At 33.6% G+C, this 15,301-nt stretch overlaps 3 protein-coding genes across 4 annotated transcripts; all 3 read right to left on the reverse strand.

Moving 5' to 3' along the window:
* Positions 1–45: 45 nt before the first annotated feature.
* On the reverse strand, positions 46–1,889 carry LOC106402041 (E3 ubiquitin-protein ligase AIRP2). 2 transcript variants are annotated; one of them, XM_013842681.3, is made up of 4 exons: positions 1,334–1,889; positions 946–1,102; positions 798–864; positions 46–708 (listed from the first exon to the last, which is right to left on the reverse strand). In XM_013842681.3, exons 1-4 carry the CDS (start codon positions 1,411–1,413, stop codon positions 248–250), a joined length of 765 nt encoding a protein of 254 aa, XP_013698135.2. In that variant the 5' UTR covers positions 1,414–1,889; the 3' UTR covers positions 46–247. The 2 variants fall into 2 exon arrangements, with proteins under 2 accessions (XP_013698135.2, XP_048615006.1); XM_048759049.1 differs by having other exon boundaries at positions 946–1,162; positions 1,334–1,804.
* On the reverse strand, positions 1,546–5,058 carry LOC106400261 (BAHD acyltransferase BIA1-like). The gene has a single exon (XM_013840636.3). The coding sequence runs from the start codon at positions 4,920–4,922 to the stop codon at positions 3,618–3,620; it is 1,305 nt and encodes a 434-aa protein (XP_013696090.2). The 5' UTR covers positions 4,923–5,058; the 3' UTR covers positions 1,546–3,617.
* Positions 5,059–6,780: 1,722 nt separating this feature from the next.
* LOC106364672 lies at positions 6,781–7,228 on the reverse strand. Its single transcript, XM_013804199.3, has one exon. The coding sequence runs from the start codon at positions 7,085–7,087 to the stop codon at positions 6,917–6,919; it is 171 nt and encodes a 56-aa protein (XP_013659653.1). The 5' UTR covers positions 7,088–7,228; the 3' UTR covers positions 6,781–6,916.
* Positions 7,229–15,301: the final 8,073 nt, after the last annotated feature.

Raw genomic sequence — 15,301 nt, forward strand, 5'->3', positions numbered from 1 at the left:
TGTGCTATCAAAGAAGAAATCAAGACAAGAAATGGGGAATACATGTAAACAGAGATCATAACTTCTTTTTCATATATCATAACAAGGGTACACATATATTTTATGACAATCATCTTTATTATCATAACCTAAAAACGAAGGATTATAAATCATGGATCACCAGATTCTTTATATACACTTAGTTAAAAGGTCTGGGATCTCTCTCTCCCTCTGTACACCCCATCCGTGATGTGTTTTCCCCATCAAATCAAATCAAGTACTCGTTGTAGCCTAAGAAGACAGCTTCCGGATAATCTTTAGGGAGGCTATTGATATGGAGGTAGAACCTAAGAAGATCCTCTTTAGTGACCGTCTCCGGATCCACCACATCTTCATCACACGTCAGCACCCACAGATCCTCCGAGTTTACTCTCTTGATGCTCCCCCGACAAAACGGGCATGACTCAGATTTTGTGTTCCAGTTGCGGTAACATTTGATGCACATGGCGTGACAACAGTTAGGTAACACCATTTTGGTGCAGGGCTCTAAGCAGATCCCGCATTCCTCTTCTCTTTCTGAGTCAACGTTGTTGGTCATGATGAATCTGTTGCCTTCAATGTCGTAATTCTTCTTCTTGGTTATAGCTTTTGGGTTCGGATACCACAAGCCGTCGCCTGGTAAGTCGGAGAAGTTGATATGAAGACGCTCTAGTGATGGTAATATCACACCTGCACTTAGCCAACGACCTTCTTCTATAAGACTAAGCTAGAAGTAACAAACACACAATCGTATTGAAGGAGCGCTCTCAAGTCTTTACCGTAAAACTCTCTGATTGTAGCTTTCCTTCCGTACCTTGATAAGTTCCAACGCCCATCAGAACGTACCTGCACAAGACAAAGAAGACACCTATAAGACAAACAAAGCCAAGAGGAAAGGAGAGAGACATATGTATAAATGGTAAGAACCTTGTAAATGAGTATGTGGAAGAAATCAAAGTATCTTGGAAGCAGACAAGAGAAGTCCATCCATTGAAGCAGGAATATGAAGAACGGAGCCAAATTGCTGCAAACCAGTTTCATCTGAAGTCGCACACCGCTCTTCCCCATGGGAATCTCAGCAGCCCTGAACCAAAGTTTGACACTTTTTTGAAGCAAAAGTTTCAATTTTTCAACCATCTTGTTTCTGCAATAATCTAAGTTAGGAGTAGAAAAATTAAGCCCTAAGTGGGTTTGGGCTAATTCAATTCCTTAATCCCTCAATCAGCCAATATTCAAAAGTAATCAACAATCATGTTAATTTGATAATCAAAACCCTAAAGATACAAAATCAGAAACAAAACCCCCAATGACTCACAGTCCATTGGCGTGCTCGATGTCAGCCTCCAGAATCTTCAAAGAGTCCATGTAAGAAGACTTTGTCAACTGGTAATACATCTCTTAACCCCTTCGCTCTCTATAAAGAAATTATTACAAAAAAGAAGGAACAGATGAGGGAATCCAAAGTTTGGGTATTGAAACAGACAATCCTTGGAACCAGAGGATGAACAAAACAACAAACTATGTCTGCTTTTCTCTCCTCGGCTTTATATCTCTTCGGTTCTGCTTTATAAATTTCTAGAAAAAGATTGGAAGAAAAAGGGGGACGACGTTTCGCTCTTTGGTGAATTTAGCGGCCAGAGAAAGAGACAGACTTCGTGAAAGCCAAGGCAAACTGCATAAAAAAAATAAAAAATCTTATCTCTTTTTTTATTTCTCCTTCCCAAAAAAAGTTTGGTTTCTCTGTTACAGAAGAGATCATAAATTGTAACGTTTGAAAATGGATATGATGCGATAATGAGTGTGTGTTCGTTGTTTAATAATGTAGAGAGAGAGAGAGAGAGAGAGAGAGAGAGAGAGAGGAAAATAGCCTCTCTTTGTCCTTATCTACTACAAAAACATTTATATGCTTTCTGTTGGCAGGTAGGTCTTCGTTTCGAAACTGGCATTTATTTTTTAATCAAGGTTCTTATATAAAAGTATTTCAATATCTGTGACCTGTCATAACCAACATTATATCTGATTCCATTATGGAATCAATGTACCAAGTCTTTAATTTGTTGTTTTAGTTATCTGTTTTTGTTTGATCAAAAAACAAAAAAAAATGTTATCTGTTTTTGTTTGTTCCATCTGATTTCTGATTTTATCATTCCAGCTTTACGAGTATATATTAAGATATATATCTTCACGATTTGGTATCCTTATTGTGCCACAAATGCGTTACTTTACAACAAAATTATAAGAACGGATTCTAGAAACAGTTACGAAACCTTCATCCAATGCTGATTTTTTTATATATTTTGTTTCTTTCTTGGACAAACTTCACGAGACACTACAGTACAACGTAACAAGCACTTAAGAAGATTAATAATATCCTCAACATTTCAGAAGTTTGCACGTTTGCTATTGAGTATGGTGGATAATCCCTTTTTAATTAAGTCCTTTGAATTTATCAATTCAGATGTAATCCTTTGAACGTGGCTTTGATCGTGTGGAGAACATATACATACGTAATTCTCAAATAAAACCCCACGTTTTCGGTTTTATAAACTATAGTTTTAACTTCTTGAATCATTACTCTTCGCGTGGGGATCCCCAGCGAGTAAGTAACAAACTAATCTATCTCCCAGTATTTCAAATACAAAATATTGTTAGTAAACTATAACCTAACTTCACATATGATATTTGTTTTAAAATACAGTTAAATATATTACTATTCTTCTGGTTACTATTCTTCTGGTTAGTTGTTATTGGTCGTAGTTAGTGATCAAATTAATTCAAAGTAGATGAACAGCCCATATAAGTGAAGTTAAAGAATGAGAATTTGGAATAATTCATACCCTAATTTTCTATTCAAAAATAGAAATTAACTGATCAAGTTTCTACCTAATGGTTCCATTGACTTGGAAGGAGGAATCTATCAACGACAAACATACAAATTAAAACCATAGGTTATATAAGTCGCAAATAATTAAAGTTGAGCTAAGGAATAGTCAAATGTTCACGGTAAAGTTGTTCAGCCCCATCCACCAGCAACCCCACCTATGTTAATGATGATGTTGGGAGTTGATTGGTACTTCTTATTTCTAAAACCATCTCTAACTTTTTTTGTTATTTTTCTATTCTAAATGTTGGAAAATCATTCCACAGCATCCGCAGATATTGATTGATACTTTAAAATTTTGTATTCTTTCACTCGCGCCTAAAATACATAACTTATTATCACTTCAACCAGGATTATATATGTTTAAGCACCACCAAAAACAATTGGTTAGTGTCTCACAAAACCTTTTCACTCGAACACGTTTTCAATGACATTTGCAACAAGACTGAAGCTATTATGTATGTGTATAAGAGAAAGAAAAAAGTGATTTCTTGCCGGAAAATGTATCTTGTGAAGCTGCTTTGGTCACTTGCACCAAATGCACAATTTTCAACTCTAAATAAAAGTTATAGTATTCACCTAACGTCAGTATAAACTTGGGTTACACACATCAAGTTTAATAATGTTGACAAAACAATCCAGCTTTCAAGAACCAAATATTTGAACTTCTGTTTACTTGGGTACATATACATAATGGCTAATCACCATGACGTGTTTATTATATCAAAACAGGGGGATTCAAGGAAGCTGATTCAAGAAGCTCTTCATCTTGTTCGAAAAGAGACATGTGTTTATCAACAAGAGTGATCCAAGCTTCAATCCCCTCTCCATCTTTAGCATCAATTAACAACATAAAGTTCTTGAAACTAGAAGTGCCTCTTCCGGTCACCCAAACCGGCTTTCCCCATCCAAAATCAGCCTCGTACATGCCAAGCTTACACCAGCTATTACTCATCCACAAGTCCATCTCATTTCCTCTTCCATATACTTTCCCAATCTCTGCCAAAGACTCAAGAACTATCGACGACGACATTTCCTTGCATCTTAAGCTGAAGTTTTCCTTTGTTTTCCTCAACTCACTAACCACATCTTGAATCCCATCTATCATACCTTCTTGGTTCTTGAGAATCATGATGGAAAGCATATTCCCAATGGTGTTCTCAGGCAAATAATCTACCTTCCCTCGTATGCTCACCGGTATCAGCAACACCGAAGTTCTTGTTGTTAAAGAACTCAACCTAGAAGCCTTAGTTGCACATCTCCAGAAGAGAGCTGTAACCACTTCAACACGAGTTGGATTCTTGACAAGGTTACATGAAGCTTTGGCTCTAAGTTTCTTGATCTCTGAAGCATCAAACACAAACCTTTTTGTTACATAGTTCATCTCTTCAACCTCTACTTTACGATCCATCGGTTTAAAAGGAAGCTCATCAGGAGGTGGAGGAAAGAACTTTGAAGCGGTGAAACTAGGAGTCATTGTAATCTCTAAACCTCTTGCTGTCTCAACCCATCCTATGATGAACATTGCTAAGGATGTTGCATCAGTGATCTTATGAGAAACACAGATTGTTAAAACTAATCCTCCACAGCTGAAGAAGTTGGCCTGGATTAGCAACACAGGCCATGTAACTGCTTCTCTTGATAAAGCTTCAACGGGAATGAGTGATTCCAATGATTCAGGAACAGAGCACTTGAGAAACTCCGAGAGAAGATGGTCCACCCTAGCTTCTATAAACACAGCTCCTTCATCATTACATTCGATGAAACTTCCAGTGATTCTTCCGGCAAGAGGGTAGAAGATTGGTAATGTTTTAGACAGAGATTTCTTGAGCTTCAAGGATGTTCCTTCTGATGAAGAACCGAGAAGGTTATGCGGGTCTGCAGCGTAAAAGAGAAGTGCACCTGTGTACATGGGTGAGCTGAGGATATCAAGAAGAGAGAGACGGAGAATTCTCTTATCATTTGGAGTTGGAGAAGACGGTTTGATTACTTCTCTTGATAAGATCTCAACTTTGTTCTCCATTGTTACATACAATTATACAAATGTTTCTCAACTTATCTGGTTATCTCAGACAGCCCTCATAAAATCAGTTGAAGGAAGATTCTTGGTGAGATTAATGAAAGATTCATCCATCACAAAAGACCAGCCATATTATTATTATTATCTATATCCCCTATATATTATTTGTGAAACATTACAACTTCTTGTATCATCACTAGGATGATTCTTAGAATTATTAGAGAAATAGTTTGGTCCATCTAATTATATAATAAAGTTTTTATTAAACTAACCATAAATTCATTATTAATGTCATTTATTATTTCCTTAAATAAAGATTACGGAATTGCCTAATGTGGCTAAAGTATATATGACAATTAATGATTTTGAATAATAAAGATCTGATAAAAAATAATAATGTATCTTATCAAATTTGTTTAATTTTAAACTATTGAAATAATTTTAAAAAATCACAATAACCATATTATAAAAATTTAGATTTTTCTGTATATGTTATATTTTGAATTTTAAAAAACGACTATAAATTACTAAAACTGTTAAAAGTCTCACATTCAAATTTTACGATCCATGGTTTAAAATTTTTGTTATGACAAAATACAAATGATTACAAAATCATATAAGTAAAAGTCTAATTTAATTAATCATTAAGATTTAAAATATATATGTACATATATCATTCTAAATTAAACTATAAACCATATTGAATAAATAAATATTTTAGTTTCAAAATTTACTTTGAATAATTTTTTTTGATAAAAGTTTTGAACTAACATTGATAAATTTTTTTAAATTATAAATTACTAAAATTATTAATCCCACAATGAAAATTTTGTTATCAAAAATTTAAAGTTTTTGCTATTAAAGATACACATGATAAAAATAACATATGAGTAGAAAGCATCATTTAATAGACATTAATATTAAAAATATACTATGTATGTTAATATCTTTTAAATTAATTACATATCATATCAAATTTTTAAAAAAATTATTTGAATTAATAAAATTGATTTGTACGTTCGCACCAATTTAACTATATATCTAATAGTTATTGACTTTTAATTATTCAATATATATTTATTATTCCATAATATGTAAGAACATAAAATACATACAATAATTTATATATATAATATTTATTCCGCGCAAGCTTAATCTAGTTTAGTAGTATTAGATGTTCACATCAAAAGTTCCTGGTAGGCAACACTTCAAGATTCGTACTCATTAGGAGACAAATATGATTAGTCCATCTTATAAATAAAGAGTAAACTATCTCGTCTTACACAAAGCAAATTAAAGTTAGAATGATAATGACTTTACAGAAAGTTGGTAAAGTAGAGGGCTGGTGGCACGTCAAAGTAATGTATTTAGGATATTTTATGCTAATTATGTACATAAATTAGGGGGAATAACCATAGGAAAAAAAACTCAACGATGATTTAATCCATATGGTCAAGTCATGCATATAACTAACCCTATAAATAAAGACCGATAATGTCTTCGTTTAGGCTTGAGCTACCATCTTTACCTTCTCCCTTTCTCTTAATCTTTCCTTGACTTTCAAAAACTTGTAACCCTTCTCATCTTTTGTTGTTTTTAGATCTTTTTTTTTTTTTGACAAAATTGCTTTGAGATCTTGTGATTCAATCTCCATTGATATTTTGATTTATTTATTTTTCACACAATTTTTTTGAGAGATGCATTCTCATTTTTAAATTATTTTTTTTCATTTTTATTGATATTCCTCTAGTATCACACTTTTAAGTTTTTTGAGACTTTTATTGTTATGGGATAAATTTGGATTTGCTTATGTAAATCTAAGCATCATGTTAATTGATAAAGAACGAAAGCAACACAATCATCCACAACCAACATAACTTTTAAATTTTTTAAAAGATTTGGCAATTGCAATTAGAAGAATGGGTAAAAGAGAAAATAACGCTTAATGGATTAATCACACGAAACAAAAGAACTAGAACAATAAACCCTATATATGATTACTTATCAGATTTCTTGCGAAGTTCTTTCACCCATTTGAAGGCCTTTCCCAAACTGCTTTTGCTTGCGTCTTCCTTCTTTTTCTTCTTCTTATCGTCGTCTTTAGATGAATTTGGAGGAGGATCAGAGTTGTAATCCCATTGATCAGCCCAAGATAGTCCCGAATCCATCTTCCTCTCTCTTCAAGATTTTGTTGAATGTGAAGGTTTAGAAACGAAGATGGGGTGAAAGAAAGATTTTATTCTGCTTATTTTAGACATTATTAGTTAATTTGACACAATGTCCATAAGTTTCTTGGTATCTTATTTTTGGTTCCCTCTGTTTTTAGCTATCCATTTAGTTGTACAAAGAATCAACCCTTCGCCTTTAACTGTATGTAACCTTCTTTCGACATGAAGGGGGAACACACGTACACATTCAGCTAAAATTACAAAGAAACCCCTAACAAGAATTACAACTTGATTATTAAATATTTGTGTTTTATATTTAACACTTCCAAATAATATACAGATTTACGTTGGTTCTGACTGGTGAAGCGGTACAAAATATACTGCCAATTAACAGCGCGGAAAGACTAGATGAAGATATGTAACATGAGGAGTTGTTTGTACACAAATTTGACAGCCATCATTTAAAAATGCTAAAGAGGCAGAAATATAATATTAGAGAATCCAATGTAAATATCTTACATAAGACCACAAGTCCAACCGTCAGAGCTGTTAAATGGATGGGTTAACCATTAGTTGTCTATATCCAAATTTAACGGGATTTATTTTGGTTACACTCATTTTTCTATATAAGCTATAATTAATCAATAATTAGAAGATCAATTAATCCATTGCTTTAGTGAGTTTAAGCTATGTGAACGTGGTCGGCCCAATAATCACATAAAGCTAAGTTTTCAAAAAAAAAAATTCATTTGGAAAAAAAACATTTCATCTCTGGCTCGTTCTCTCTCTCGACAGTAACTCGTTTTGCAATCTTTTTAGTAACCGTCTCCATTTGTCGTGTCCGTTCGTTAATTCATTCATCTCTTCGTTTTTTTCTCTGAAAATCAAAAAATTTAGGGTTTCAAACTGAGATAGATAGATCGATTGTTGATTTTGAGAGACATGCATATGAGTTTATTTGTTTTTGTTGTTTGATATCTGAGACAGATAGATCGATTTTTTTATTTTTTTGCTCTATTGATTTTGAGAAACATGCAGACTTGTTTTCGTTGTTTGAGATTTGAGATAAATAGGTCGATTGTTGACTTGTTTGCTATGTTGGTTTTGAGACACATGCATATGAAGTTGGTGGGTTAGTTGTTTTTGTTGTTTGCTATGTGTTAGTGTTAGATGAGATATAGATAAATTACAATTGTTTACTTGCTCATTTTGAATCTGCTATAACTGTCAATTTCGTGAAAGTGAGTGAGTCTAGAGAGAGATTCTTTCAAATTTGTATGGAAATTGTGTGTATGGAAGATAGAATATGATTGGTTTTGGATATAGCAACTAGATGGAACTCAACTCATCTTATACTTTTTAAGAATCTTGCTGAAGTTGAAGCAACTTATCAAACATGTCCAAGTGATTTGGAGTGGAAGAGGGCATAGTTGATTTGCGATATCCTCGCCTCATTTTCAAAACTGAAAAATCTGATTTCGGGTTCATCTTATCCAACTTCAAATCTTTATTTATGCAAGTTTGGAAGATTGAAAGTTGGCTGAGAGCAATGGGGCTGAAGATGAAGTTATTCGTGAGATGGTGGGTTCAATGAAGCTAAAGTTTGATAAATATTGGGAGGATTATAGTGACATACTCACTATTGCTGATGTGTTTGATTCTAGACTGAAGTTCACCTTTCTAGAGCATTATTTCAAAACCTTAATTAGATGTATCCACAAGTAAGTCGAAGTTGGATCATGCATGTTTGTAAGGTGATGAAGAAGTTGTTTGATGTTTACAATAAAAACACAAAGAAAAACATGATATGAACTTCAAGATCAAACCCTGACATACCACTCTACCATGATGCGATGTAAGCTCTTTAGTCTTTACCTTAATTTTTTTTTTTCATGAATGATTCAATGTCTTTACCTTATTTGCTTCAAGGTCAATGTTTGTACACAAAGAAGAAATGGTTAAGTGGATATGGACAAATAGACGTCGGCTAACTCAACTGATAGCTCTACCAACCGTAAGACATGGTCTAACCACAAAATTTGATAATCGAATAATACCAAAAAAAAGGAATTCAACCATTATATCCAAAATTTTGCTACTTCAACTGAGATTCACTGACCAAGATCAAGAGCAGAAACATAATATACAATTCGGCCCAAAAGTATGTTCGATCAACAATCCAAGACAAAAGACTTACCATATTTGTCATCAGACCAAAGCTCAGTGTTTTGACCAATGACTAATCACCTTTTCACTAAGAACCCATGCCACTTTCTTGATCGGAGGAGTGTCAGACATTCAATGCTTAAGGTAAGACAAAATAAGTTTGAATCTCATTGATTTGTCTAACAATTTGTGTTTCATTTCATTTTGTTTTCTTAGTAAAAAAAACAGGTGTAATTTACTTCATTTTGTTTTTATTCAATCTTAAAATTGAGTAAGTAAATGTCATTTGCTTCAAGTACTCTAGAATTGCAAAACTGTTCGGAATCTATATAAAGTTTCCTCTCACAACCATGTATCTTTACCAAGAAATCAAAATAAAAAGAAATTGCCACTTACAATACCATTTATTTTAAATCTTAAAAAAAAAACATGATAAGCAGTCGACTTATCAAAGTTATGTTCATAGAATTTGGTGGTGTTTTTGTTCCACCCATGGACCATCAATTCCAGTACCAGCGACCAAATTTGAGAATGTTACACAGCCCATCAAGTTTAGCTCTATCAACACTTGTTTCAATCATCTTTTGATCAATATGAAAGTGTTACAAAACCACTAGTATAGATCTTATCCTCACTTGTCCATCGCCCTGACCATCGCCCATCTTCCACGGTCTTTGGCTAGTCCATGACTGCATTATATTCTCATTTGTTTTCTTTTGCATTTGTTTGTTAATCAGAGATAAAATAACAAAAGGGTTTATATACAAGTATAAATAGAACTAATAAATTAAACTTCTGCCACTATATCTACAATAATAAAAGTTCATTGAGCTGACAAGAGAAAAAAGAAACGGGAAAATTATAAAACTTATTTTAACGTGTTTACATTTTACAAAGAAAAAGTTTAACTACACAAAAGAATATATGATTAATAAGATATGGTCAAGCATAAAACCAGAATATTAAAACGAAAAACCATGCTTAAATAGTTTTTTTCTTTGTTTTTGTTATATACTAGGCCCATGAAACAAAGAATTAGGTCCATTTTTAGATCTAGAACACTTTCTTATAGAGATGATATAGATCCTAAGGTTCACTTACATTTCAAATCATCTTTGTAATGAATCTTTAATCAATAAAATCTCTTGGATGTTCTTTTTCTCATTCGATTTCATTGATGATTTCTCATAAACTATCTAATTCTTAGATTCTTTGATGTGTGAATCCAACAAACAAACGACCGCTGCTTTCTTCTTCTACAGTCTCAGATAACATGGATCCTAACATCAGCCTTATAAACCTCCTAATCTGTTCTCATCTCACCTCCAGACCCACTGAACGAAGATTGGCCACGGCTTGTGCCAAAGAAACTGTTGAGAATTTGAAGATGATTAGGGAGTTAAGCGAAAAGATATGTCACAGCCATGATTTCAAGAAGATTCCCGACAAAAGGACGCAATATGATCGGTGTGTTGCTGCTGCTTGTTTGTACATGGATCAATCAAATGAAAACATTTCAAATTTGGAAGATCCAGATTCCAAAGTTACTTGTAAGATTTTTTATTGATTTGTAACGCCGTAGACTTCTAAGGGGGGGGGGGGGGGGGGGGGGGGCTATTCTGGTTTTAATATCAAACTGTAAAGCATTCAGATTGAATTTTTCTATAGCTTTTTTTAGTTTATCTATACTTGGATTCAGAGGCCCCGCGAATGGGAAATAATATTAAATTTTAAATATAGTTTGAAACATGATGATACACAAAAATTGCACAATTTCACTTTAGAATTTATCTCTGAAATCCAGAGTAAAATTAATGTATTATAGAATACATAAACCAATGTCACTCCTACTAACACTTTGTATCTATTTCTGATAAATGTATACATACATTTCTAAATGAACTATGAATTATACCATCAACAATAAAATCATTCTTATAATGTTTAAGCCATCTAATAGAATTAATTAACATTTAGAGTTTATATAATTGGCTAACATAAGGGTAAACATGTTAATTTAATTATAGTCAAATTGTTATAAAGTATGAATATAGATAATGATTAAATTTTATATTTTAACATTTGTCAATTTGTGGTTAAACAAAATCTCTTTGGAAAATGAGACAACAAAAATTTCCTCTTATTGATAATAAGGCTGTATAAAATAAATACAAATAAAATTTCCAATTTTTATGTATTCTAAATATATTTTATTATTATTTGGAGTAATGCAACTCTCACTATTTTTCTCTTTCTTTTTATTGTGTCCTTGATTTTGTCGATGTCCACAACCCTTTTATACACAAATTTTTTAATAGTTAAATTTAAGAGATTGCAATGGTAAATTGGGAAATGATTGATCACTAGATATTACAATGGCTGATCATCAAATCTTGCAATGATGGAGCATTTACACGATTGGAAATATTTATCTAAACAATGCAATTATATATTTAAATAATTACAAATTTTTATCTAAAAATTACAGTGGTTTCTTAAATTATTGAATTGATTGACTAAATTTTTAAGATCTCCCATTTAGTTCCAATATGTTAATTTTCTTTCAAGCATTCTTTTTGTTGAAAACTGAATGTAAATCAAATTTTTATTTATCTTTAACTATCCCGTAAAATTGTTTTTTTTTTCTAACTCCACATTAGCAACAATCGGTTAAAAGTGATGTTAATATTCTTTTCAATAGTTCTAATTTTTTTGAAAATTCTATAATATTTTCAAATAACTGGAAGTTATAGTCTATAAATGAGAATATGTTATACCATATTAAATTTTTCCTTTTCTCATTATTTTTTTGTTTAGTGAAAACAATATAAAATCTAATAGAAACATACATTTCAAAAGTAATTAAGATAATATCAGATATTTCTACTAAAGAATTATAATCTACAAATCATATTAGTTGTTTTTGCTCGATTTTAATTGAAACCATCTTTAGTTACATGTTATAAAGTTATTCTAATGAGACACCAAAACACCAAATTTGGTGTAATTTCATCGCTAATGAATAACTAAAAGTGCCACTATCCGACTAAATTTGGTGTAGTGTCAATAGTGTTCTACCAAATTTGGTGTAACACTATTTATTCATGATGTTAGGAGTTTTCAAGGCTCCTAAGACAAATGTTGTAGTATAGTGATTGTCGAACCAGTTCTGAGGGATATCAAAGCACTGAGAATGAAAGTACTCACTTAATCTAAGTGCAACCAATGATTTAAATGGGTTTTAAGCTATGACTAAAACTAGAAAGCAATAACAGAATGATATTTTCTTGATTAATGGAAAAAAGAACTCATGGGCATAGGGATTAGACCTTGGGTGATCAAGTATCGAACTAAGGATGGCAAACGATCAATCAAACTATCAACCTTAAGCCTAGACACAATTCTAAGCAAGCCCTATGTCTAGATGAATGCTCATTTGCTAACATATCTCAAACATCAAATATCTTTGGTTGAATAATATGAAAGCAATCATTACTAACAAGTCTATTAGCTATCTTAGCATCTTTAACAACAAATGTCTTTGGCAAAGTATACTAAAAGCCTAGGAGAGTTGTCTCAGGCATTTCATCAAACACCTTTCGGGTGGGAAATGCCTATTGGTCAACTTTTGAGTGGCCAACTCAGAAGATGCATTAAGAATACTCTACTAGCAAGGAACAAGAATGATCTACACTAAAACATCCTAGAACTAACCTAATCACCCTTAATCTCCCTAACCCATGAATTCAAAAGGTGATTACTCACTAATCTCCATGATTCCTCTTAAACTCATATTGGATTTCAGATTAATCATGTAGAGAAATAGATAAGAAATCAACAAGAACACAAGAACATAACAATCAAAAATCCAAGAGATGAACTTCTCTAGAGAGTTTTTATGTATTTTTCAATAGATCCAAGATAATCTCCTCCTGGTGGCTTACAGAGTATTAAAACATAGGTTTAAAAAATAAAAACGTGCATAATGAAATGACCAAAAGGCCCTTGAGAAAACATGAATTCGGCCAAACAAATAGACGTGGAGCGACCTCGGCACGTCGCTGCGAGAGGTCGCTCCCGGGTCGTTTCTTCGCGAGCGACCTGGCTGTGTCGCTCCGAAGACGTCGCTCCCGGGTCGTTCCTCGCGAGCGACCTGGCTGTGTCGCTCTGAACTGGTCTCTCTAGGAGCTGGAGCGACTTCGCCTTGTCGCTCTAGGAGGTCGCTCCGAAGCGTATAGGGCGAGCGAGTTTATGGCGTCGCTCCGGTAGGTCGCTCTGGCTGGAGTGACTTGAGATAGTCGCTCTGGGCTGGTCGCTCCAGGCAATGCTCGTCCAAAGATCACTCTAATCACCTCCTTTGAGCTCCAAATGCACCCAAGTGTCTCCAGGAACTCCATGTGGTACTCCAATACCTGATAAAGACTCATGTATGCAAAATGCAACCTAAACATGGCTAAATCTTAGTCTATATGATCAAAATGCACATGGGCGAATGGATAAAACAATGTAAATATGCAAGATATCAACTCCCCCAAACTTATTCTTTTACTTGTCCTCAAGTGAACTTTCTAGAACTCATAGGGAGAGAGGTTTGAAGGTGGGAACTCATAGCCAAAAGAAACACACAAAGCACTCAAATCAACATTAAAATTCAGCATTAGTACACCCTCTCTTATTATACTCTTGCTTCTCTAGGCCTATCTTAACTCTTTTCATCCCTACACTCATCATCATGCATTCACACACGCAAATCAGCCAACTCTCAAGTTCATTAAGCATAGCATCAAGTGAATTCTTGCAAATGGTCAATTGGTCCAAATCATTTGGTTGAGTAAGGGAAGGCTTTTATTCAATTGATTCAAGAGGTTCAAAACATATGATCTTTAAGGTGGTTTACTCTCGAAACAAGTAGACTTGACATTGCACATAATATATCTAAGAAAGGGATCAACTCATGCATACAATGCTCAATCTCCATTGTTCTACCCTTTTCCCAAACATACAATTACACAATCATTCTCAAATGTCAAACCCAACTCACATCTCTCACCAAAAGATCCTAAGAACATTAACTCCTTCTCTTTGAAATCTACAAGGGATTTTTCACAACCTCAAAACATTACTTAGCTCCTAACAACTTTGCTAGCCCCCTTTTTCTTTCTTTTTCTTTTCTTTTCATTTTTTTTTTTTTTTTTAACAAATGGGGGCCAAGACTTTTCATAACTTGAGCTAGAGGTTTTTCTACTTATCCCAATAAGACAATTCACTTAAACACAAAGAGTCATTTCTTTTCCTTTTTCATTGCTCCCAAATCATAATCACAACTCTCACCCCCCACCTATAGCTAGACAATAGAGTGCCCAATCTAGCAAGAATGAAGATCAAGCATTGTCGCTCCCGATACTCTCAACATTATGCACATGTAAGACTTTCCGAAGAAGACCTCACTCATCAAACAATGAAAGCTTAAAAGGAGGGAAAGGTTTTGGGAGTGGTCTACCACTAGAGTTTGTCAAAATAAGATTGGCATAAAGGATGTGACAACTCAAGTGTGTATAGCCATGACTCAGTACACAAGGGACCATGAGCAAGAAGCATTAAGTTTGTTCAGTTCAAATAAGGTTGTAGTTGGCTTCAAAGACTGAGTTTCAGCAATCAACAAGTTTCAGGAAGAGTCTTCAAGGCTCGAAGCATACAAGTATTTTTGAGAGGTGCATAAGCTACTCAGGTGCAAACTAATGTTCTTTACAAGGCATTTCAAATCATTGCTCCCAATGCAAGTAAATGCAACCTATATGCTCTAGTCTCCTAGAAATGCAAATGATGCAAACTAAATGAATTTTTTTTTATGCAAATATATGTATAATGCAATGCATGAGACTCAAAATCATCAAAGCAAACGTGATCAAATACTTGGTACCTCCCCCAAACTTAAATGACACAGTCTCTGTGTTGTCAAGGAGAGAGAGAGATACCCAAAAAGAGAAAACTAATATGCAAAAACGAAATGGTATATACAAGGGAAAGTAGTGGATTACCTTCAATGGA

This window comes from Brassica napus, chromosome C5 (assembly GCF_020379485.1).
Source record: "Brassica napus cultivar Da-Ae chromosome C5, Da-Ae, whole genome shotgun sequence".
In the NCBI taxonomy this organism is placed as follows: Eukaryota; Viridiplantae; Streptophyta; class Magnoliopsida; order Brassicales; family Brassicaceae; genus Brassica; species Brassica napus.